This window comes from Chenopodium album, chromosome 25 (assembly GCF_948465745.1).
Source record: "Chenopodium album chromosome 25, dcCheAlbu1.1, whole genome shotgun sequence".
Lineage (NCBI taxonomy): Eukaryota > Viridiplantae > Streptophyta > Magnoliopsida > Caryophyllales > Amaranthaceae > Chenopodium > Chenopodium album.
The window spans coordinates 14,720,021-14,743,896 of NC_137858.1; the positions used below are offsets into that span (position 1 = coordinate 14,720,021).

Consider the following 23,876-nt stretch of genomic DNA (forward strand, 5'->3'; position numbering starts at 1 on the left):
TTCTAAATTATTTTTTCTTATGTTCTAACGTTTTTGGTTGTTTATGTTCTAAATTTTTGCTATATTTCAAATTATTTTTCTTATGTTCTAAATTTTTTTGCTTATGTTCTAAACTTTTTCTACTTATGTTCTAAATTTTTTTTCTATGTTCTAAATTTTTTTTCTATGTTCTAAATACGAAATTCTCAAAATTACAGAAATGCCATTACTAAAGGATCATTTTAGATGGTTAGATCAAAACTAATAAAGGGCTGAGATTGGTTCTTATATAAGATTGGGTTCTTATATAGAGGAGGGTTCTTACATGAGCCTTCCTATATATATATATATATATATATATATATATATATATATATATATATATATATATATATATATATATATATATATATATATATATATATATATATATATATATATTGAATTTAACAACTAAAAAATATTTATAGCAAGATTTAAACTATTATTTTATTTTATTTTATTTTTTTATTTTTTTTTTTTTTTTATCCGTGTATTATACGGACCCTAATCTAGTCATCTTATGGTTTAGGTCATATTCCTCCAGTCCTCCCTTAATTTCAAAAAAAGAAAGAAAAATTCATCTTCCCCCTTTTGTTCTTTACCTTCTCTTTTGCACCCAAATTTTTGAATTCAAAAATCATGCATCAAAAATCATCGATTTCAATCTACAACCTGCTTCGCAAAAACCCTTTTACGCAGTCTACAAACCCCAAATTTTTTTCTCTTTTCAAATCACTTGCACCAATTTCTACCCACAAATGTTTACCCTCAAAACCCCAAATTTCTTCCAAACCCACTCCAAATTTCCCCCATTTCAACCACCCATCATCCCTAATTTCTCAATTGAGGAGTTACAGTGGAGATTCAGCTGAAAATTTTGACAAAAACAAGATAGTGGATGAAATTAATTTGAAATTTGCTGAAGCAAGGGAGGAAATTGAGGCAGCTATGGAATCTAAAGAGACTGTTTATTTCAATGAGGAAGCTGAGTGTGCTAGAGCTGCTGTTATGGAAGTGTTGGACATGTTTCAAGGCTTGTTGGGAAGGTTGAAGGATAAGGAGAGAGAAGCTTTGCAAAGGTCTATGGGACTCAAGATTGAGCAGCTTAAGGCTGAGCTTCAGCAGTTGGATGATTGATTTCGATTCGATTTTTCGAGGTTCGAGTTTTTTTCTATTTATCAATGATAGTCTTAATTTTTTTGAGATAATCATTTTAGTGTTAGTTATATTGAGTATAATACTGCAAGGAGTTATTTCAGTAGCTGAGGAAATTGTAGTATGATATTACTCATTTTTTATGTTGCAGTTTTAATAAGGAATGTTGTGGAACATAAACAATTTTGTGCTGTGTATCATTGATTGAGAATTGATGATGTTTAATTTAACAGAGTTCACTGAATCTTTTTATTGTGTACTTGTTTAACTGATGTTGTTATATCATTGGTTTCGATGGCTGGTTCGAATAGAGATTAAAGTCTTGAGAACTTGTGTTTGTTTATAATCTTAACGCTCTCTTGGAAGTGATAATTTTCACATTTGAGGGAAGATATCATAAATTTTTTTTGTTGAATGTGTTCTAATTCGAGCTTATGCTTTCAGATAATTTGTCATAATATGACATCTTAAGTTTCTATAATTTTATGCTTGGATTTACCATTAGTGGTTCACTCTGAGTGTCACCATAGTCATGAATTGAAGTAGCAGATCCTAGTATATTTATGTGCTGAAATTTGATGGGATCCTCAAGAGCTCCCTCAGTTTAAGTTAACCCGAATTTCAAAGTTAACCTAAATTTAGACTGTAGTTGCCAGTTAGAATGATACATTTAGCAGTAATTTAATGACAGTTCTTATGATCCAAAATGTAGTTAGTCATCTGATATGTAGTGGCAAGTGCCATTGTATTTTTGAAAATAAATTATATCTTTCCCAGCCACTAATACTTTGTATCTCTGAAGTTATCTTGCATTCCAATATCATCTTGAAGGACTACCAGCCTCTAATATAAAGACATCACTCTTTTCTAGTCTTAGCTACTTACTAATGGGCTGAAGTGATCATGTTATTCTTTAATTGTTCAAGATTGGACAATTCTGATAACTTTACTCCGGTATATAAAAAACCGGTAGATTTTATGTTCTCGAGGTAAGTATTCCTCTTCCATTAGAATAACTTCCTGATATGATCTAGGTAATATTATATGACTAATTGAACACTTGCTTGTCGGTATGAGCAGGATTGATTGGATAAAAAAAAAAAAAGCAACCATCTTGTGCAACTCTTGGCTGAAGAAATAATTGTATACACATAGCTTGAATGTTTAGATCCAGTGACAACATTATCTTGTAGTGGAATCGCTGTTGATATTTTTTGTGGTCCTGATACTGTGGGAAACAGGGTATTTGATAATTAGGTAATGTTCTAGTGTATCATATATTCTGCTATATTTATTTTCTTAATCCACCATATCTCTTCATAGCCTGCAATGTAAGGAAACAAAGGAACCATTTTTTGCTGTATGTATGGATTTTCAGTTTTGTAATTGGGTTTGATGATAATAAGGGTTGTGCTTTATTGATGGAGGAAAAGAGAGGGAGTGAAGATAAAAGATAGCTTCCAGTGAAAAAGCTGTTAATTTGGATTTGAAGATTAGAAATACCCTTCCTCTTGTTCTTCCTTTCTATTTGTGCTCCATAACCACCACCTCCTTGATTTAAATTGTCAACTGACCACTATTATTAGTCCTCCCTCATTAAGTGGCCTTAGCTTACCATATTCTCATTTTCTCACCTAGTGTTGCCTTTTCTTCTATGTAAGTTATGCTCTTAAAGTCAATCAGTTGTAAACTGGCAATGGCTTGAATATTGTATACAAAATGTGATTCAGTCATTGTGGAAAAACAGAATGAGTATGCTTCCTGCAAGTGGAGATACTCTATCTTGGTGTCTCAGCTTTACTCACTTCTTTTGCCACACGATGGATTTAATGCCATAATAGCAAAGTTATTAATCTGAATGTGGCGACATTGCTAGATTAGGTCATTAGGACAACCTCAGTGTAGGTTTTTTTTTCCCCCTTCATATTTGGGGTACATCAAGGGCCGTTCGGGGATTTCCTGATCAATTAAGAGGCAGATTACCTGATCTCCGATCAGATCATCCATCCCTAGAGAGTGGTCAAGATTTCTGTCATCTACAGTAACTTCCTTCACCCTCACAATCCTATCTGTAAATTCCCTTAGAATCCTATCTGTGAATTCTAAAGGGATGTAAGTTTAATAAGCATGAAGTATGGATTGTTAACGAACTATGGAGTATATATTGCCATTGACTGGTGACATCAATGGTATATAGATATCCCTAGGAAGAAATGTGCTGAACTGAGCTCATTCTCAGTTTGGGCTTAGCTTGAAATTCACTGAACCTCAGTAGCTTTAACCGAGACTCGAACTAGTCACTTGTAACTCAGCTGGAATCGTTGGTCTTTTCTGACTTCTCTGGCTGGTCATCATTGGGTTGAGACAGTTTGGCTCAGCTTGAGGCTAGGGTTGGCTCAGGCTTTGGTTAATCTGAACATTTTTCTTAGTCAGTCATACCAACTCATACATACAGTTCCTGGAGCATTTTTGGCAACCTATCCTTATCCTTTACCACCTATCAAATTAGCTTTTTGGATCTCACTGGCTCCATTTTCAAATTTATTAGCTATTTCCTTTGTTTCCTTTAAATTGCAAAAATATGACTTTTATATTATTCTCATACGAGTATTTAATTTAATTTGACCCACGTATCTTTACTAAATGTACTAAAAAAAATGGTCTTTTGCAAAATATTGGAGGAAATTATAAATCAACACAAATTTAAGTACATCCCATGCAGGATGCTCAAAATCTTAGTCCAAAATCTTGATAATTGATACCACAATTGAACATGTTAAACAAGATTTTTCTGTCTTTTTATTTTTACTTAAAAATCATAACTTCCATTATTCAGTAGATGTGAGTGAGATGCAACAACCGTTTGAAGTTTACCTCTCCCCTTTCACCAAGTCCTTTCCATGTCTTAAAAGTCGATCTTTACTTGGTATATAAACCCACCTACATACTTTAAGATCTTAACCAGAAGAAAAATGGCTAATCTAAGGTGTGTTTGCATGTCATATGGCATGTTTCTTGCCGTAGCACTAGCAAAAGCACAAGCGCCAGCAATGTCACCAACAAATGCATCGCCAGCACCACCAACACCTTCAAACCCGACAACTACAACACCTCCAATACCCTTGTCCACTCCACAAGTGTCAAACTCAACTTCCCCACCATCTCCCACAGCTCCTCCAGTTAGTCCACCACCACCACCTACACCAGTATCCCAGTCACCACCACCTGCACCAGTATCCCAGTCACCGCCGCCACCTGCACTAGTAACGCAGTCACCTCCACCACTTGCACCAGTAACGCAGTCTCCACCACCTGCACCAGTATCCCAGTCACCGCCACCACCTGCACCAATATCCCAGTCACCGCCACCACCTGCACCAGTATCCCAGTCACCACCACCACCTGCACCAATATCCCAGTCACTGCCAGCTTCACCAGTAACCCAGTCACCGCAATCTGCACCAGTATCCCAGTCACCGCCACCACCTGCACCAGTATCCCAGTCACCGCCACCACGTGCACTAGTGACCCAGCCTCCACCACCACCTGCACCCGTAACACAACCACCACCTGCACCCGTAACCCAGCCGCCGCCACCAGTACAACAGGCGACTCAACCACCAGCCCAATCACCAGCTCAAGGATGAAAGATTGGAAGGACTTATTAGCTGCTCTGCTTCCCGTATTGTAATCTCCACTTCGGTTTATATATGAACGGCGGATTCTTTTCCTTTCATCTATTTTTACTGGCCTTTTGATACGAGATGAGAGTTCTGAGGAGATTTCAATTATCATTGAGTAGAGATTATTTGGATGTATCTCATGAGCTGTTCTAGTTAATAAGGTGTCCTCTCAATTATAACCATTTTTGCTACATTCTGGTCTATATCTGCTGTTTTCAATGCTTCTTTCGCGCTGTATTTTCTCACTCTTCTGTTATTTTGGGATTATGACCTTATGGTCTTATAAGGTTTAATCCTCCTTATGTAATAAATGCTCCTTTGGTTGTGTTAAAATAAAAATTTGAGTACTTGAACTGTACGAAACAAACAAAATTAATTACATGCAAAAACATTCTTATCATGAAATTATTATTTCGATTACATACAAAAACATTCATCCTAATCTACTTCGTATCATTCCGAAAGTCATACTCAACCAATTGTCAACTAGTTTGTGATGCAGGAGACGCCCTGCACACTGATGAAAGCAGGTCTAATAGTTACAGTTGACGAATAAGCGAAAAATTACAGGAGTATTTGACATTTACAGCTTATGCTATAATTTCTGCAAAGCTTACTGAAACGCGAAATCATGCAGCCTAAGAGGTTGATCAAGGTTCAAAGTGTAACTATGACAATGTCGAAGCTTAATACGTACTGGAACAATTCACAATTACCATTACAGACATTACTAAAAGACTATATGTCACTAAACACAAGTTCAAATGATGAAGTATAAGACACCTACGGATTGTTGTTGCATTAAATGAAATTTGATATGATTTTAAACAAATTGTGTGCACACAGAAATCCTCCACAAAATACACAGATGTCTTGGAAAAATAAATTTGATCAAGATAACTGGACGAATATAGTTCCTTCTTCATAGACTCAACTATTACCAGTTGTTTTAGTTCTTTCATCATGAGAAGCATAAGTAGATCTAGTGATGGTTGTGAATCAGTGAATAAACGACAGTCTACCAAAAGATGAACCACCAATATCATTCTCATTCAATAAGAAATTAGATCACGACAGTAAACCTTGATGACTAATGTCGAAATCAAATTAAGTGCTCCGTCTTCCTCCTATGATCAGTTCCAACTTACAGCCCAAAGTGGATAGCTACATTTGAGAGACAACCAATTTATACCCATGTCTAATGACTGTTTTGAACATTCTCCTTGGCTAGATATTAAGAGTTTGTACAATTTTATCGCATCATGCAACAATAAACCCAGCTCGTCGCTGGGATGTTTGTCAAGAAACTGTCAAAACTTCTTCAGAGAAGTGCTTATATACAACACACGAGATGAACTCGTTGACATACAATCAGAAGTCAAATCACAGAACCATACTTCATTCACAGAACCATACTTCACATTATCATAGACTTGACATTTATAATGTTAAGCAATTTTTAAACGGCTTGAAGAGATACAGAATTTTCTTTTTTTGTGATTATTGGCTTGGACTTGTGAAGTATTTCGTATAAAAGCTTTTGTTCCGGCCTAAGACAGCTCAAGTTTTGAAATTTTTAGAGAGAAACTGAGAGAAGATCGCGGTTAGGTTTTGTAAATAACGAAGACTTAGGGATAATAGTTCAGACTTCCGACTTCTATTTAGTTTGATTGCCAAAAAGATCACTTAACTCAGAATAAAAATTGGCAGATGCCTGTGATAATACCTTCATAATAGTGATAAGTCCAGATATTCAAGATTCTGCTTACTAGTTTGAAGGAAAAAACGCTCAAATATCCGAAAAAAGTTCTCCATCCTCCAAAAAGGTAGGCATCAAAAAGCTCAAAAATAAAAGCACGTCAATTAGGTATACGAGATGCTTGAAGAAGTTCTACAAAAATACATTTCATAGTCGCAACACTAGCAACATCCCTCTTAATACTCTGCTACTCGTGAATACAGTATAAAGCAGCATAAATACGAACATTGATAACAAAATTGAAAGAGTAGAAACTCTGGGAATGGCCATTTGCCACAAAGAAATTTCAGAGGAACAAAACCATGCACAGTCTGGACTGTCTGATTGCAACAGAAGTGGTCAGAGAGCTTAAGAACCCCGAGCACGAATTGATGACCAAATGGGCCTTAAAAAATCCACACTCTAAGCCACATGGATCGTCACCAAGTGGGCCTTGAGCTGCCACCACCTGAACCACGGCGATCAGTACTTCGCCACCTATCAGCAGTTGGAGCTGGGGCTGGCACAGCAGCTTTCTCCCGCAAGTGTCTAGGAACATATTTCGTAGGTGCTGGAGCAGCAGCGGCAGCAGCCGGAGCAGCAGAGGCTGCTGCTGCAGCAGGTACAGCCTCTGCCTGAGGCCTGGCAAGAGGAGAAGCCTCAGAAGACCGAGCAGCCTCACCAGCAAGGATATGCTGTCTTCTCAGCCTCTCCTTTTCTTCAAGTTCCCGCTCTCGTTGCCGCTGCTTCTCTGCAATTTCATCCAGCTTAGCTTGGCGCTCAGCATCTTCCTTTCTTCTTCTCTCAGCCTCTGCAGGTTTAAATGCCAAAAATGGTAAATATATAAGCAACAAGTGTTCAGTACATATATCGACAAAATACTAAATTAGCAAGAAATTCAAAGGTTGTAAGCTGAGAGAAAATTGTTGTGCCATAAAAGCTGATCAGACCTTCACGCTTCCGTGCTTCCTCCTCATCACGCAGCCTGTTCAATCTTTCCTCTTCTGATCTCAAATAGAAAAGCATCTTCCGCTGAGCTACCCTTTCTTGTTTACGTGCCTCGCGAATTTGACGGAAATGCTGCTCCCGTTCTTGTCTCAATCTTTCGAATTCGGACTGGCGGCGACCCACCACTCTCTCTTGGAAAATTTTCTGAGGATAAGAGGGATGGTGAGAAAGAATCATAAACCTCATACAACATCAATGACAATATAAGACAAGCAACATCTCATTTACTTCAAATTATTTTTTTTTTGTGAATATCTCATTTACTTCAATAATACTTCCTCCCTTTTATTTAGTAGCCACGTTTTTAACTTCTGCAGTATTCACAGTCCACTTTGACTCTATAACTCTATATAATGATAATAGCTTAAGAAAAAATATTATCACTTGCTCTCATTATATAAAATGATTTTCACACACCGATAATTAGAGATATACTACGTCCGTATTTTAATACTTGCTCCATTTTCCTTTTGTGGCCGTATTTCATTACTTGTTCCATTTCCTTTTTAGAAACTTGTAACAATTTTTTACTATTTCTTTCTCCACTAGTGACCCCTCATATCATATATTAATATTTTTCATATTATCTCTCCTCATTTACACTTACTTTTGCTTTTTTAGATTTTTTTTTTTATTCTTCAACCAACCCCACTTCCATCATATTTTATTACTTTCTTCAATTCCTCCTAAAACTCCGCACATGGACAAATAGAGCAAGTGATAAAACACAGAGGGAGTAAGTTATTAAAATTAAGGAACTGAGTTAGTATCTAAGGGAGCAACCAAGTTTGCCTGATAAGCGATAACAAGCACGTAACAAATAAATCAATTACATTTATTATGATGAGCTGCTAACCTTGTTTTCCATTACACGAGCAAGTCTATTCTTTTCCTGAAGGTCACCATCATGACGCTGCCTGCTGAGCTCAACCTCAAGCTGTAACATTATATTCAAAACTAGTTAGATTATCTGAAACTGGCCAGAATAGCACATGCTCTTTGAGCAGTAAAGAAGAATTAAATATAGTAAGGCAACTAAGTAATTTCCTGGGCATCTTAGCATACAAAAGTCTACAAGCCTGGTGTGGCACACCAATGTATACAAAAGCTCAATGCATGCTGAAGCGAGAAGGGTCATGCAGCGCCTAGGTGCGCCTCTTTGAAGTGAGGCGCATTAAAATAAAATTGGCAGAAATTTCTCCAGGTGTGCCACGTGCACTTTTGGTGCTCCTGCGCCTAACCAAAAAGCCTCTCCCAGACCAAGTTAAGCACTTACCCCGGCGCGCTTTTTAAAACACTGTGGCACACTAACTAAAAAAGCCTCTTTCTATCATTTATTACTCACATAATAAAGAGAAAGAGGCTTTTAATTTAGGGGCGGAGAGAGAACTAAACAGCATATATTCCCACAAATCCTGGTTTTTTTAACTAAAGGAAGATAAAAACTAAGCACTGAAAGACCTGTGATTTTAAGGATTAAAGAGAGCAGCATAAGAATTTCATAACTTTGACTATGACAAACATGTGATACATCTACAGTGATATACATGTCTGCTGAGCGCATATTTAGACATGGCAAAACGGACTCATACCTGACCCAAGACCCAAACTCTACCCGAAATAATCACTATATTAAAATAAGCATATTGGCAATAGAACCGAAAATGACCTGACCCGAACCTGAAATCTACCGAAAAGTCATATCGAAGAAAATCACTCAACCTGAATTAGACCCAAATGCCACATAACTCATCATTCAGTGTTAATCTTAGCGTCAACTGATCCCCCTCCCCCCACCCCCCCCCCCCCCCCCCCCCCAAAACACACACAACCCACTACCACCATACTACAAATAGGTACAAGGCCTACATGCTCCCCAAAATGTTTGTTGCCTGTACACCAACTATTAAACTGCTTGCAATCTCTTGAATTCTTGGAAAAGAAAAAGGTTTAACAAATATTATATGAGAATTTAAGAAAATAATAATCAAAAAGAGAATAATTATATTGAAGATCAAGATTGACAGAGACGGTGGCCCCCAAAAGATAATTTAACCCCCGACACAGGTAAAAGTTACATTGTGAAGTTTAGAAACAAAAATAAGAAACCATGTATTAAAGCGGGTGCATACAACGATTCCAGACAAATTATCTAGACTTAAGTGTGTAGATACATAGCTCACGCTCATATAGAAAGAATTCAAGTTAAAATCTACCTGTTGCTCACGCTCATGAAGAAGCTGATCCTCAACCAAGCGTTGTTGATATGCAGATTCAATTAGTGGAGCTGCCTCCTCTCTCTTAGCTCTCTCAAAATAATCCATCTGCTTGCTCAACTTCTGCAATTTTTTCTCCATTTCTTGTTTCTCCTTCAGCTGCTCATTGAGAGCCAACTCCATCAATTGTTGCTTTGTCAAATTATCCTGAAATAGAGTATATAAAACACAAATTTGCACACAAATTTGCACACAACATCAAGAAGTGTTAGCAGGGGGGGGGGGGGGGGGGGGGGGTGGACTCACCCCTTCAATAAGTGGTTTCTTCTTATTTTTGGAAAACTTTTCCTGAATCAGAGCTTTTGTTTCTTCTTTCTCACGTTCTTCGATTTCCTTTTGGATTCGCTGAATCTTTCTCTTCTCCAATTCAATAGCAAGCCTTTTCTGTTCAGCTTCCTTGTTATTTTTCTGCTGCTGTAGTCTCTTCAACTCTTCCTCACGCTCCTATTAAGACACCAAAGATATAAGTTTTAAACAGGACTGCATATTACAAGGTACAGCAATCAAGTTCCTCATAATAGGTACAGCAATTAATGAACATACCTTCTCCAAAAGCTGGCGTTCTTGTTCCTCTTTGCGCTGCTCAATGATTGTTTTACGAGCAAGAAGCTTCTTATGTTCCTTCTCCACAACCTCAGCTAAACCAGGTAAAGAATCTCCAATTTTTGATGCTTTATTAAGGGGAGGATATATCATGGACCTTCCCTTATTCAATGATTCAGCAAGCACTGTAAGGTGATTTCTCAAGGTATCAGATTCAAGATCCTGCATTAAACATCATGATCGGTCAAACGATTTACCAGGTGACCCAAAAATATCTGGACACCAAAATCTTAACTGAGGCAAAGGCCTAAAAGAACATCAAAAAATCTGAATGTTAAACTCAAAAGCCCTCAACAAGTAATCAATCAAAAAGTAGGATAAAGGTTCATAGTTTACCCGAGATAAGAATACCTGAACTAGCTATGCACAACATAGGTAGATCCTATTCAGCTAAGTCACACATCAATCAACTTGGGGTCAAAATCAGATGTGAAATTCAGAGCAAGGATAACAGTAGTTCTGAACATCCTGAATGACATTTCTTAATAATAGTGACTTATCTTATGGTAACATGATATCATATGAAAGCCGATCAGACAGAAATGTACTCTACCTAATAGTTATTTTATTCAGCTTAATCAGACATAAAGCAACTTAGGGTCAAGATCAGATTGAAAATTCAGAGTACAAAATTCATTTCAAATTTCTAGACCTGATTGTTATCAAACTCCCATTTTATAGTTCAAGTTTAAAGGTTCTACTTAGTTACTACAGATATAACCCCCCCCCCCCCCCCCAAATCCGCGTTTTTAAAAGTATGAATAAAACATATGTGAGGTTTGGTTGATTAAAAGGTGAATATAATAGCATGATAAAGGTAAAATGGGAATTATAGTTACGAATAAGATTTTATCTTCTTTTTTTTTTTTTTTTTTTTTTTTTGTGAAATGTAACTTTATTTGAGGATAGAGGGATACAATGATTTGTAGGAAAATAAAAAGGTGGCTGGGAGTAAGAAAAGGGTAATTATGGAAAAAGATCCCATTTGTCATTCATGGCATTTTCGTAATTTTGCAACTTCCTACACTAGTTCCCAATTTCTTAATTTTAAAATTTCAATTGAATTTTATATAAATTTAATTTACTTTTACTTTTAATACTCATTAGGCATTGCAAATAAACTAAGGGAAAATCGCTTGCGTTGGTTTGGGCATGTAAGACGGAGACCCGAGGGTGCACCAGTTTGAAAAATGGAAAAGTGGGACTATGGAGAGGTCAAACGAGGGAGAGGGAGACCGAAAATGGCTTGGTTGGAAGGAGTTAGGAATGATATGAAGTATATGGATTTGCATGAGGATGAAGCTTTGGATCATAAGGGATGGAGGAAGAAGATTTATGTCAATGACTACACGGAATAATCAAATTTGGTTCATGTTAGCCGACCCCGCTTATGGGATTAAGGTTTTGATCGATTGATTGATTGATTCATTCCATTTCTAAATGATAGTCATGTTTCACTTTTTACACAATCTCAATGCAACATTTAAGCATATATTAAATGAAAAAGCACCTTTCATATGGCCAACCTAAGTACATAACGCATAGATGCTAGACACAGTTTAAAGCACATAAGTACATAACGCGCACACAAACAGTTTAAAAAAACTAATGGACATAAGTACATAATGCACACACACAGTCAGCATAAGTACATAACGCACACACGCAGTTTAAAAAAACTAATGGACATAAGTACATGACGCATAGATGCCAGACATGAGAGCTTACCAGAATATCAAACGAAACAGCACCGTTCTTATGGTCAACCTTCATATTTATAAACCTATGTTTGACAGCATCTACAGAGATCTTTTCCACAGCGGAAAACTCAAAAAATGGAATCATCTGGGATAAACTCTCAATAGTCATTGTCTGGTAAACTTGGGAAGCCTGCGATGTCAAAAGTCGGATATCAATGACACTAAAGGCAGCTATGGCATAGTGTACTATGGTACATTTGCAAAATACACTTGGCAGAGATGCAAAATATTATAAATGGTGCACCTGCTGTAGCAACCTCAGAGTTGCTAGCTTTTCCAAGGCAAGACTATACTTTGACAATTGCACTTCTGGTACAGAAGAAGCTGAAGCAAGTTTGCCACCAAGCTTAGAAATTTTGTTCAACAAGGGCTGAACTTTTAGAGACAAAGCCAAGGGGAGAAACTCGTGCTCTAGAAGATGATAAAGATCTTTCACTTCTGGCAGTACACAAGACATAACTCCTTTAGAAACCTGCAAATTACATTTAAAAAAAATAAATAAATAAATAACTCAGGATAAGATGATGTAAAAAAGACTGAATATCTGCCACAAAATCTCTTTGGTTTTCAATACCAAAAATCTGAAACAATGAGCAGTTGGGGGGTCATACCAGTTCCAAAAGAAGAGCTGAGCGTGAGAGCTGTCAAAGTTTAAAACAATAGAACTATTAGAGGCAAAAAGTAGATATACACATATTAACAAAAACAAAACAAGCTAATGGATAAGCAATCAATTACCACTTCTCTGCTCTCAGGTTTGGAATCAAGATTAAAATTAATAAGATTAGACATCCTCATATTACGCTCTTTCTCATTTTCAAGTTCCAAATGAGATGCACCACGCTTATGGTCATAAGGAGGAACAGAGAGGCCAGCCAAAACCACAGATGATGCTATCGTCTGCAAATCCTTTTGGCTCAAGTTCTTGTTGAAGTTCTTCTGAAGCAAGAAAAGCTTGAGCCAAGCATATGCATGATACAGATGGCTACCAGAGATCCAAAATATTTCAGTGAGCTTGGCATAGTAAACGACCATCAAAGAAGGCTTAGGTGTCTTCTTAACCATACACATCAAGCCATGGATATCTTCAACCGAGCGAAATGCTTCCTAAAGGAGAAACAAATGCCTTATTAAATATTAAATAAATATATAAAATTTTTGACCAACAATAGAAGGTCAATATGCAATGAGAGCACAAAAATTTTGTATATACATGCAGTTACTAATTAGCAAATAAAGGAAAATGACTCCAAAACTGTGCTGTGAAATTAACCTAATGAAAACAAATCTATCCAATATTGTAGGTCTAAGGTTGCATGCAACTCAACCTTGTTGCCTCACTCATAGTACCAACCCCAAGAGAGAGGCAGTGCTCTGATGTTTATGACATGCAAAATCATCAACTGCCTTCCCAATTCATCAATAATTAGTAAATGATCTGGAAAAAGGTGACAAAAAATTTTCATTCTTCAATTAGTGAAACTACCAAATATGAGTCAAAATCTATGTTATTTAGACTCCTCATTTTACCTCAAGTACCTATGTCAAATCCTTGACACTCGAACATGGGTATGAAACTTCAACCATTCATTTTGGGATAAAATCATGGAAAATTTTCAGAAATAGCTGAGTCTAACAGCATAAAACAAAAGTTAAGCTTTCTTTTAAGCAATTTTTAATAAACCCTTGATATTCACCAGCAATCACATAGGGACACGGTATTTATAGAGACAACCGGCTGTTCATGTTTAACATTAAAGATATGATATCGTGACTCAGAAACCAGGCATATTATTCTAAACAAATAGCAGCTAAAAAAACTTTTTCTGCCACAGGAAATTCCTTGGCCATTGCCTTACCTGCCAAAGTTCAAGTTCAGTGGCAATCTTTAGTTGCTCAAATCTCGTGTCTAGATACAATTGCAAGCTTTCTGGAGCTGTCAGATCAGGCCTGTCTCGTTGGTCTTTGTATTTATTCAAATTTGACAAATGGTTTCTGATTATTTCACACAGTCTTCGAAATTCTGTGGTCCGTTTGTATTGCTTGCAGAATTGAAAAGCGCGATGTGCTGTCATCTGCAAAACAAAGCAAAATTTAAGTCCCTAGTAATACATACACAAAAATAGCTATCATTACTGTGGCATCATAAATCAGAACAAAGCACGAGATTCCTACTTATAAGCATAACTCGAATTTAATAATAATTGATCAAGAGAAGACATCCTTGTTATTTTATAGGATTACAAATTCCTTTAATGAAAAAAATCAAAGAGCACATGGAATACAGCAATTGTGATATATACACCTTCACAGAAAAGTGAAGTGCCAACAGTAACAAAAACCATTTTCAACACATACACGCCATATGAGGTATAGAAACAACCATCAAATACCCTGGTCAGTTACAGTTATAGCATACTATCATGAATATTAGTCACTTAGCCCTCCCTTCAATCAATAGATGTATTTTTGTTCTAAAGAAAGGAAAAAGCCATCCCATAAAAAAGGATTAGAACCATGTGACCCCATGTTAAGACCTTTTCCTAAAATATTTCACAAGTTGGACCCAACCTAAGCTAACCCCATAATTCAAAGAGCTTCACATATGTACTATATAGCATGAATAAGGAAAAGAAAAAGGTAAAAATGGGAAGAGAGGGAACTGCAAGTATGTTAAACAGTTATAGATGCTATTATTACACTCTAATGTAGTTTGCATTACGGTCATATAGTTTCAAGCTATACATCAAATCAAGGAAGAAAAAAAAAAAACACTAAATCTTATTCAGAATGATAGATCTACAAACAGGACTCGAATACTTCCATCCCAAGATAGCATTGTTATGCTTTGCAAATAAAACAAGGCAAGCATAATACAATGTTAAAAAATGAATATCAAATAAATACATACTTACAGCATAAAGATTCTCCAATTTTGAATTATTACGTAATATTTCCAAAACAGTTCTGTATGTCTCCCACAAAAATTTGAACCAAGGTGTAACAAGTTCACGGTCAGACCTATCTTTTCCCTTCTCTCCGCTAACATAACTTAGCATTAGATCCTCAGGACGCTTATCTGCCTCAAGATCTTCAACATCAAGTGCTTCTTCTAATGCTTCTTGAGATTGATTACGAGCAAGCTCAGCTTTCTCAGTTGATAAGTGTATGTAATGCTTAATTACTTCCTCTAAAGAATTCACATTCACTAGTTGGCATATAATTCGATATTGAATTAAACCGTCTTTGGCATACCTACCCTTCCTCATTTCAACACAGAGATCTATGTATCTGAACATGATCTTTTCCAACGTTTTCTGCCATGCTCTGTACCTTTTGGAGGTAATAAGGTCATGAAGGGCCTGCAGGGCATCTTGCTTCTGACCAACATTGATCAGCTCTACAATAAATGAAAGTAAACACTTGACATGAGAACCAAGAAAAACAGCATAATACATCAGATAAACAAAACATATTTTGCACATTACGGGAATGACATAATACCCAGGAATCAAAGAGATGCATGCACATGTGCCAAAGAAAGAAGGAAGGGAAGCCAATAAAAGGAGTAATCTAACAGCTATTAGTTAATCAGATAATAAATTCCAAACACAAGAAATAAATAATATTATAACACAGTACAACATAGAAATAATATATATAAAACCATATGAATTGATGATAGGTAATCTCAGGTAGCAGAAATGGCCTTACACTCAGTGATGGAAGAACGAAAGGGTTATCATAAGAAACTAAACAGTCTAGAACAAATAATAAATTCTATCCCTAGGGTAACAAAAAAAATAATAATAAATACTCCGTACATCCTTAAACTTAACACCATAGCAACTGCAAGTTCTATCAAGACAAACCAAATCCAGCAGAGGAAGGCTGATAGTTCAAGTTAGTTATAAATATTGTAAGTGCTTGTTTAGTTAAATCTTAGTTGTGGAAAGTATTGCTTACTATGAAGTTGTAATGTCCAATGAAGTTTTACTTACTAAGAACTACCAGATTTTGTTTTGCTTAACATAGGAAGTTCTAATTCCCATGCGATATGTGGGGACTAGTTAAGTGAATTCCTCTATTTTGTGGGGGGTAGAACTTCCAAGGATGTTCCACTTCCTATGTTAGTGTCAACCAAACAATTGCACATATATTTACATCCTAAGAAGTCATCTACCCGCATATTTATACGACAAACAATAAATTAAGCATACATGTTAGAAGGAAGCATCTTGAGTAATGGCAACAAAGCAAACAAACAGGGGCAAAAGGGAAGAGGCACAGAGTAAACAATAATATTCAAAGTTACCAACCTTCTGCCCGCTTCAAAGCATTTTCTGGTTTCGCAAAGGTAGACATGTTGATCAACGGGTGCCTGCCTCTGCACAAGAAACGATTCGCTATGAATACAACAGGTAAATAATACGGTGATAGGTTATGTAAACTCCTTTTTATGATCATGCATATTCACAAAGAAGCTAAGTTCACAACCACAATGTTATCCATATGCTCTTAACATAATGTCACTCGGTCACTCATGCATTTTGTTTGGCACAATTTCAATTCAGGCCCGTCCCCCAAGCCAGGGAACGAAGGGTTCCCGGAGAAAAGATCCAATTTCATAGTCCCATCTTAACATTAGAGGTAAATTTGATTCAATTATCAACTTAGCCACGAAAAATCACAAATTTTAGGGAGAAAAGGTCAAATTTCATAGTCCCATCTTAACATTAGAGATAAAGTTGATTCACTTATCAATTTAGCCCCGAAAAATCACAACTTTTAGGTAGAAAAGGTCAAATATCATAGTTCCATTCTAACATTAACGGAAAACTTGATTCAATCACCAAATTAGGCTTGAAAAATCACATAAATTTCTTCTCTATCAACAAAATCGCTGGTTATAATCTCTCATAACCTTAGTAATTACAACACCAAGAGTTCAACGATCGACTTAAGATGAACCCTAAATTGAGCATACTGAGGATTAAATCAAACGATAAACCCTAGATTGTGAAATTGATATTCGATGACTACAAAAAGAAACATCTTACCTGAGAAGCTGCTTCAATGGAGGATGGAAATCACAGAAATCGCCTCAATGGATTGAAATTGGGAAGTGAATGAATGAATGAAAGAATAACAAAGTTCGAATCAACGACTCAAATTGTAGGGTTTGTGAGTTTGAGTGAAGAGATGAGAGTTATACGATTTTTTTTTTTTTTTTACTTTTTTTTTTCTAGTGAATTGCTAAACCACGTCTGGTATTTACCAGGTATTTTAACATGACTTTACAAACATGTCCTCATATAAAATTTACCCTATTCCACTTTCACTTTCTTTAACCACTCTCTAACTTGTTACCCCACCAACCACCACACAAGCATCACCTACGAACAACCACCATGTCATATATTTTTTAAAATATTTGTTTTATTCTACACCAATTAGCGCAAACGGTGAATGAACGAGTTTAAGGAAGCATTGACGCCACTAGAAAGATCGTAGGAGCATACGGAGTTGGTGAGTGCTATGAATTTTTGTTGTTATTTATTATTTTTTTTTTAAATTTCGTAATCATATAAAGAACGCTTGAAATTTTAGAATCACCCTTGGAACATTCTAACATTTTAGGCGTTCAAGGGGGGAAACATCTGAAATTTTAGAATGTTATGGGGGGAAACGCCTGAAATTTTAGAATGTTCCATGGGAGATTCTAAAATTTTAGTTGTTCCTTCCATGGAACATTCTAAAATTTTAGGCGTTCGTCTGGAACGACTGAATAAAATAAAATAAAATAAAAACAAATATCTGACACCAACCCCTCTACCTTTCTGATTTCCGATTGATATCGTCCCTTGTAGCCGGTCGCAACCTTGGTGGCGACGGAATTGTGGTGGCTTTGTTTGGTGGTGACGGAATTGTGGTGGTTTGCTTGGTGTTGGTGGTTTGATTGGTGGTGTTTGTGAATGAAATTTTTAAGGTGAAGAGAGAGAAAAATAAAAGTGAAAGTAAGAGAGAGAGGATTGAAGAGTTATTTAAGAAAGGGTTATTTAAGGGAGTTCATATAAAAATACGGGCGTTACCCGGTACCGGACGCGGTTTAGTACCCCCTTTTTTTTGTATTAGGATTTTTTATTTTATTTTTTTACTTTTACCACTTTTAATAATACTCCCTCTGTTTTTAAATACTAAGTCCATTTCTAGAGTTTTAGGAAAAATTGAAAAAAGTATGAAGGTAGTGGGGTAGTTGAGAAAATAAAAAATTGAAAAAAGCAAAAGTAGTGGAAGAACGGGAGGAGAGAGAGTGTTATATTGGGTCGGCCTGTTCATATTTACTTAATTTCAGTTCAGTTCAGCTCCAATCAGTTCAATTCACAGTTCAGCTCTTAATTTCCTTCTCTCATAAAATCTTCGTATCAGCTCAATTCAGTTCAATTCAGCTCCAATCAGTTCAATTTAGTTCAGACGCTAAGTGTGAAAAAGGAATTAAATATTGTAAAAGTTTTCCAAAAAAGAAAATGGAGCAAGTATTTAAAAACGGAAGGAGGAGTAGTAGTAATAACAATAACAATAAACAATAACAAAAGAGCAACAAGAATAAGAACAATAAATAATAATAAAATAATAATAATAATAATAATAATAATAATAATAATAAGAATAGTAGTAGTAATAATAATAGTAATAATAATAGTACTAACAATAGTTCTAATAATGATAATAATATTGATAATAATCATGATAATGATAATGATAATAATAATGATAACGATAATGATAACGATAATGAATAATAATCATAATCATAATGATAACGATAATGAATAATAATCATAATCATAATGATAACGATAATGAATAATAATAATCATAATCATCATAATTTTGATTTTAATTTAATTTGATTTTAATTTAAATATTTTTGTCAAATGTTTAAATAGTATAACAGTATTTCTAATGTGTGCCCATGGGCACACAATTAAGAGAATAAATTCGTAATGAAAATCAAATTATGAGAAATATCTACAAGCTTAAAAAGGGTAAGTGTATCTTCTCATTTAGAATACATTAAAGTTTAAATTATTTCCTCTATTAAAAAGATTTATCACATTTTTTTCACATATTTTTCTCAATTTATTTTATCAAACTTTTTGATATAAAAATTTCTAAAAACAATTATGAAATGTCGCCTAACTGGAATAATTGTTGACTACATTGTTGCATCCTCCTCCTTAAAATGTGCAGCACATTATATAAAGTTGGATGGTCATTTTCTGTAAAAAAAATATTGTAGATTTTTTTAACACAAAAGGGGGCATCAGCTAAGTAAGGCTAAAGTATTGTAGTGATGCATATTGTGTTTATTAGTGTTAAAAATATTTTTTTTAACACATTATATAAAGTTGGATGGTCATTTCCTTTTTTAATTTAAGGTTCATTACTCCACCAAATCATCATATCCAGCAGGGCATACAACTTGGTGTGGAAGCACCATCTAATAATAAGCACAGACATGCAGCTAGAAGGAGAAAACGGAGGGGAATAATAGGGAGGTTGTAACCCATATAACTTCAAAAGGGATGAAAGAAACAAACATGGGAAGGATCAGAGTATTCCAAAAAGCACCAATGACAGAAAAGGGAAAAGGCAAGGGGAGGATGGAAGCCATGATAATAAATGGAATGTCTTAGCTTTGGAAGAAAAGAATTAGGCGCCTCGGGAAATACTGAGATTACTAGAATGAATACAAATCTTATGGAAAAAAAATTAGAGAATTAATAGTGCAGAGAGGAGCATGGCTTCAGGAAGGAATACTAATGAATTTAGCCAGGCTACTAGGCTTAGCCCCTGTATTAAGCAGAAGCATTTAACTAATAATTCAATTTAAATCCCTCTTTCTTACTAACTTCTCCTTCAACCTCAAACCTTTTAGTTCTAGCCTTCCTGTTTTGTCAACTAACAATGACAAACTGATCTCCTCTTTCCCCAAGTCACTCGGAGGAAAATCACAAAAGCATGAGGAGAACTCTCCTTCAAAGCTTTGTCAACACCCAACTTTCAAACCACTACTCAAAAATTGCAGCCCTAGCGCCACTGTACCAGTCATCTCTAATCTTACCCACCATACTCCCACCATCACCGACCAACTCCCCGCTCCAGACTAGGGAAGCCATCCCCCCTCCATTAACACATCATCTATTTCTGACAATTTCAAGATTTACATATAATCAACATCAAGTCTAAATTAAGAACAATCCCATCACATCAAAAATTTAGAACATTCCCATCACAACAAAAAATTTCAATATCAATTAAATCTTGATAGAAATTTACAAACCCATCACCAAAAATCATCACAAAAACAAACCCATATCACAAATCCATCCAAATTACCTTAAAATTCGACAATGCAGAAAAAAGAAAAGAAAATCAAACAACAAATTGAATATAATGCAAACCCATCAGTGTTCAGTTTGAACAGCCCAACAGCAGGGGGAGACCATCTCTGGGGGGTTGGGGCAGGCCTATATGTCAGTTCAATAGGGAGAATGATGTTCGCTTTCTCGTACTCACCAATGATGCCGATCGCTTTCCTTAAGACCTAATAACTCCCCCACCACCAACCCAAAAAAAATATTGTAGTGATGCATATAGTGTTTATTATTTACAGTATATATTCTTTCAAAAAAAGAAAAAAGTTACTATGCACTAGATCTTTCCAATCCAGTGAAGCATTTGTTCAATACTTGGAGGATTTTAGTTGAAGTCACCTTATTTAACACAAGATCCACTGCACGAGACTTGAAGCCTGCCAAAAATTCTCGTTTGGTGGTGCAATCCCTGTATAGTGGTTCTCTAGTAACCCACTCTAGCACGCACATTCCAATTGTGTATGAGTCATAATGTCTTTGACAACTCCCTTGTTCAACATAGATTGAGAAGCCAAATTTCCCTAAAACAACCCTGGCTGTTTTCCCAGTGATTACCATATTATCACCTTCGCTGTCACAATATAGGTTGCTGTGAATAAACTGAATCCTGTCCATAAGAAGCCGTCTACACCAATTCTTGATTGCTGTATATTCTTTGCTGTCGTTTTGGCTGAACTCTTGGACCAAATTCCCAAGTCTAAAATATTCAGTTATCACATGATAAATTCTTCCGTCATAATCTAAGAATGATGAATAGCACTTATTTATATTTTCAGCGGCATGTCTCTGCTTCATGCTAGCTTCAAAACATTTTTCCTCGAGAAAAAATTTGTTTTGTAAAGCATCTATCAATTCAATGCTGTCTGACTTTCCCATACCAACAACTCCGTCTCCATCAAAGCCCTTGTAGACCTTATTAACCTCTCCACTGATTTCAACAGATCTCCCACTTGAACTTGTGCCCAACTTATGAAATTGAAAAGCTAAAGGAGATAAAATCACAGATTCTCCATTATATCCCATTATGTGCACCAATATAGCCATCATCAAGCTCCAACCCACTGACCCAAGAATTACAAACCGAGCAACTTTTACAGAATTTTCAGTAACATTTCCTGTTAGTATCCATGTTATAAATTTGTCCAGGTTAGCTCTAACCCAAGGCCACCAATCATTAGGTTCTGCCATGTCTAAGTTTACCTACAATATCAAAGCAAATAGCAATTAATTTAAGGTTCATTACTCCACCAAATCATCATATCCAGCAGGGCATACAACTTGGTGTGGAAGCACCATCTAATAATAAGCACAGACATGCAGCTAGAAGGAGAAAACGGAGGGGAATAATAGGGAGGTTGTAACCCATATAACTTCAAAAGGGATGAAAGAAACAAACATGGGAAGGATCAGAGTATTCCAAAAAGCACCAATGACAGAAAAGGGAAAAAGCAAGGGGAGGATGGAAGCCATGATAATAAATGGAATGTCTTAGCTTTGGAAGAAAAGAATTAGGCACCTCGGGAAATACTGAGATTACTAGAATGAATACAAATCTTATGGAAAAAAAATTAGAGAATTAATAGTGCAGAGAGGAGCATGGCTTCAGGAAGGAATACTAATGAATTTAGCCAGGCTACTAGGCTTAGCCCCTGTATTAAGCAGAAGCATTTAACTAATAGTTCAATTTAAATCCCTCTTTCTTACTAACTTCTCCTTCAACCTCAAACCTATTAGTTCTAGCCTTCCTGTTTTGTCAACTAACAATGACAAACTGATCTCCTCTTTCCCCAAGTCACTCGGAGGAAAATCACAAAAGCATGAGAAGAACTCTCCTTCAAAGCTTTGTCAACACCCAACTTTCAAACCACTACTCAAAAATTGCAGCCCTAGCGCCACTGTACCAGTCATCTCTAATCTTACCCACCATACTCCCACCATCACCGACCAACTCCCCGCTCCAGACTAGGGAAGCCATCCCCCCTCCATTAACACATCATCTATTTCCGACAATTTCAAGATGTACATATAATCAACATCAAGTCTAAATTAAGAACAATCCCATCACATCAAAAATTTAGAACATTCCCATCACAACAAAAAATTTCAATATCAATTAAATCTTGATAGAAATTTACAAACCCATCACCAAAAATCATCACAAAAACAAACCCATATCACAAATCAATCCAAATTACCTTAAAATTCGACAATGCAGAAAAAAGAAAAGAAAATCAAACAACAAATTGAATATAATGCAAACTGAGGAACTTCAACCCGCATATTTCAGTATCAATCAAATTTTGATAAAAATTTACAAACCCATCACCAAAAATCATCACAAAAACAAACCCATATAACAAAATCATCCAAATTACCTGAAAATTCGATAATGCAGAAAAAAGAAAAGAAAATCAAACAACAAATTGAATATAATGCAAACTGAGGAACTTCAACCCGCATAAAAATCTCAGAAGAAATTGAAGAAAATCACCTTAAGTAAAGGTTGAAACCATAAACAACAAGAGAAGATGAAGGAAGAGCGACGTGAAGCTCTTTACCAGCGGCGACCTAACGGCACCTCTATTCCGGCGACAAGGAGAACCTTGAATTGAGGAAGAGTGAGGCGAAGAGGGAGAGTGAGAAACTGAGAATGGGAGAGTGAGAAACCGAGAGTGGGAGAGTGAAGAAGTAGAGCGAAGATGGGAGTAAGAATGCTGTACGGTGGTCGTCTGGCAATGCAAGGTTGAGTTATGTCGTCGCCGTTCAAGGGCGTTGGGAAGGTATGGAAGCGGTGGTGCAGTGGTAGTGGGATTAAAGAAGAAGGGGAAAGGAGTGGTTGCCGTGGGGCTTTTTGGCGGTTTATTTTTTGTTAATTTTTAGGCAAACAGGGTGGTGAGGGGTAGACCCTTGACTCAAGGGCCTTGAGTCGGGAAATATGTCGGAAAAGAGTAGGTGCGGTGATACCCACTGGTTTTGGGTTCATAAGCCGTTTTTTCTAATTTCGTAAAAATGAGTGCATCTAGGCGCATAATACCTATATGTTTAGCACGTATATAGGAGGGCAGTATGAGGTTTTTATTATATTTTTTTATTTGATATTTTTCTACAGTGGTACATTTTTGTGTATTATAATGTAACATTAAGGTATTAATTGTATTAATAGTACTTTTTCTGTACTATTATACATGTGG

The 23,876-nt window shown here is 36.1% G+C and overlaps 3 protein-coding genes across 5 annotated transcripts; 1 reads left to right on the forward strand and 2 right to left on the reverse strand.

Annotated features, from left to right (window-relative positions):
• The first annotated feature begins 565 nt into the window (after positions 1 to 565).
• Positions 566 to 1,408, forward strand: LOC145615301 (embryogenesis-like protein). The gene has a single exon (XM_081670364.1). The coding sequence runs from the start codon at positions 661 to 663 to the stop codon at positions 1,156 to 1,158; it is 498 nt and encodes a 165-aa protein (XP_081526490.1). The 5' UTR covers positions 566 to 660; the 3' UTR covers positions 1,159 to 1,408.
• Positions 1,409 to 6,550: 5,142 nt separating this feature from the next.
• LOC145614930 (eukaryotic translation initiation factor 3 subunit A-like) lies at positions 6,551 to 23,614 on the reverse strand. Of its 3 annotated transcripts, none has more exons than XM_081670008.1 (14): positions 23,177 to 23,614; positions 16,564 to 16,625; positions 15,160 to 15,644; positions 14,104 to 14,319; positions 12,983 to 13,351; positions 12,856 to 12,885; positions 12,489 to 12,716; positions 12,213 to 12,374; positions 10,425 to 10,646; positions 10,128 to 10,325; positions 9,822 to 10,028; positions 8,462 to 8,542; positions 7,548 to 7,749; positions 6,551 to 7,408 (listed from the first exon to the last, which is right to left on the reverse strand). In XM_081670008.1, exons 2-14 carry the CDS (start codon positions 16,607 to 16,609, stop codon positions 7,038 to 7,040), a joined length of 2,817 nt encoding a protein of 938 aa, XP_081526134.1. In that variant the 5' UTR covers positions 16,610 to 16,625; positions 23,177 to 23,614; the 3' UTR covers positions 6,551 to 7,037. The 3 variants fall into 3 exon arrangements, with proteins under 3 accessions (XP_081526134.1, XP_081526135.1, XP_081526133.1); XM_081670009.1 differs by having other exon boundaries at positions 9,822 to 9,980; positions 16,564 to 16,631; XM_081670007.1 differs by having other exon boundaries at positions 16,564 to 16,631.
• On the reverse strand, positions 20,956 to 21,873 carry LOC145613767 (serine/threonine-protein kinase WNK8-like). Its single transcript, XM_081668826.1, has one exon. The coding sequence runs from the start codon at positions 21,871 to 21,873 to the stop codon at positions 20,956 to 20,958; it is 918 nt and encodes a 305-aa protein (XP_081524952.1).
• Positions 23,615 to 23,876: the final 262 nt, after the last annotated feature.

Coding starts and splice junctions, on each gene's coding strand:
- LOC145613767 (XM_081668826.1), bottom strand. CDS start 21,873: ATGGCAGAACCTAATGATTGGTGGCCTTGGGTTAGAGCTAACCTGGAC.
- LOC145614930 (XM_081670008.1), bottom strand. CDS start 16,609: ATGTCTACCTTTGCGAAACCAGAAAATGCTTTGAAGCGGGCAGAAG. Junction 14,320..15,159: donor AATTGGAGAATCTTTATGCT/GTAAGTATGTAT, acceptor TTTGTTTTGCAG/ATGACAGCACATCGCGCTTT. Junction 10,326..10,424: donor AACGCCAGCTTTTGGAGAAG/GTATGTTCATTA, acceptor GTGTCTTAATAG/GAGCGTGAGGAAGAGTTGAA.
- LOC145615301 (XM_081670364.1), top strand. CDS start 661: ATGCATCAAAAATCATCGATTTCAATCTACAACCTGCTTCGCAAAAAC.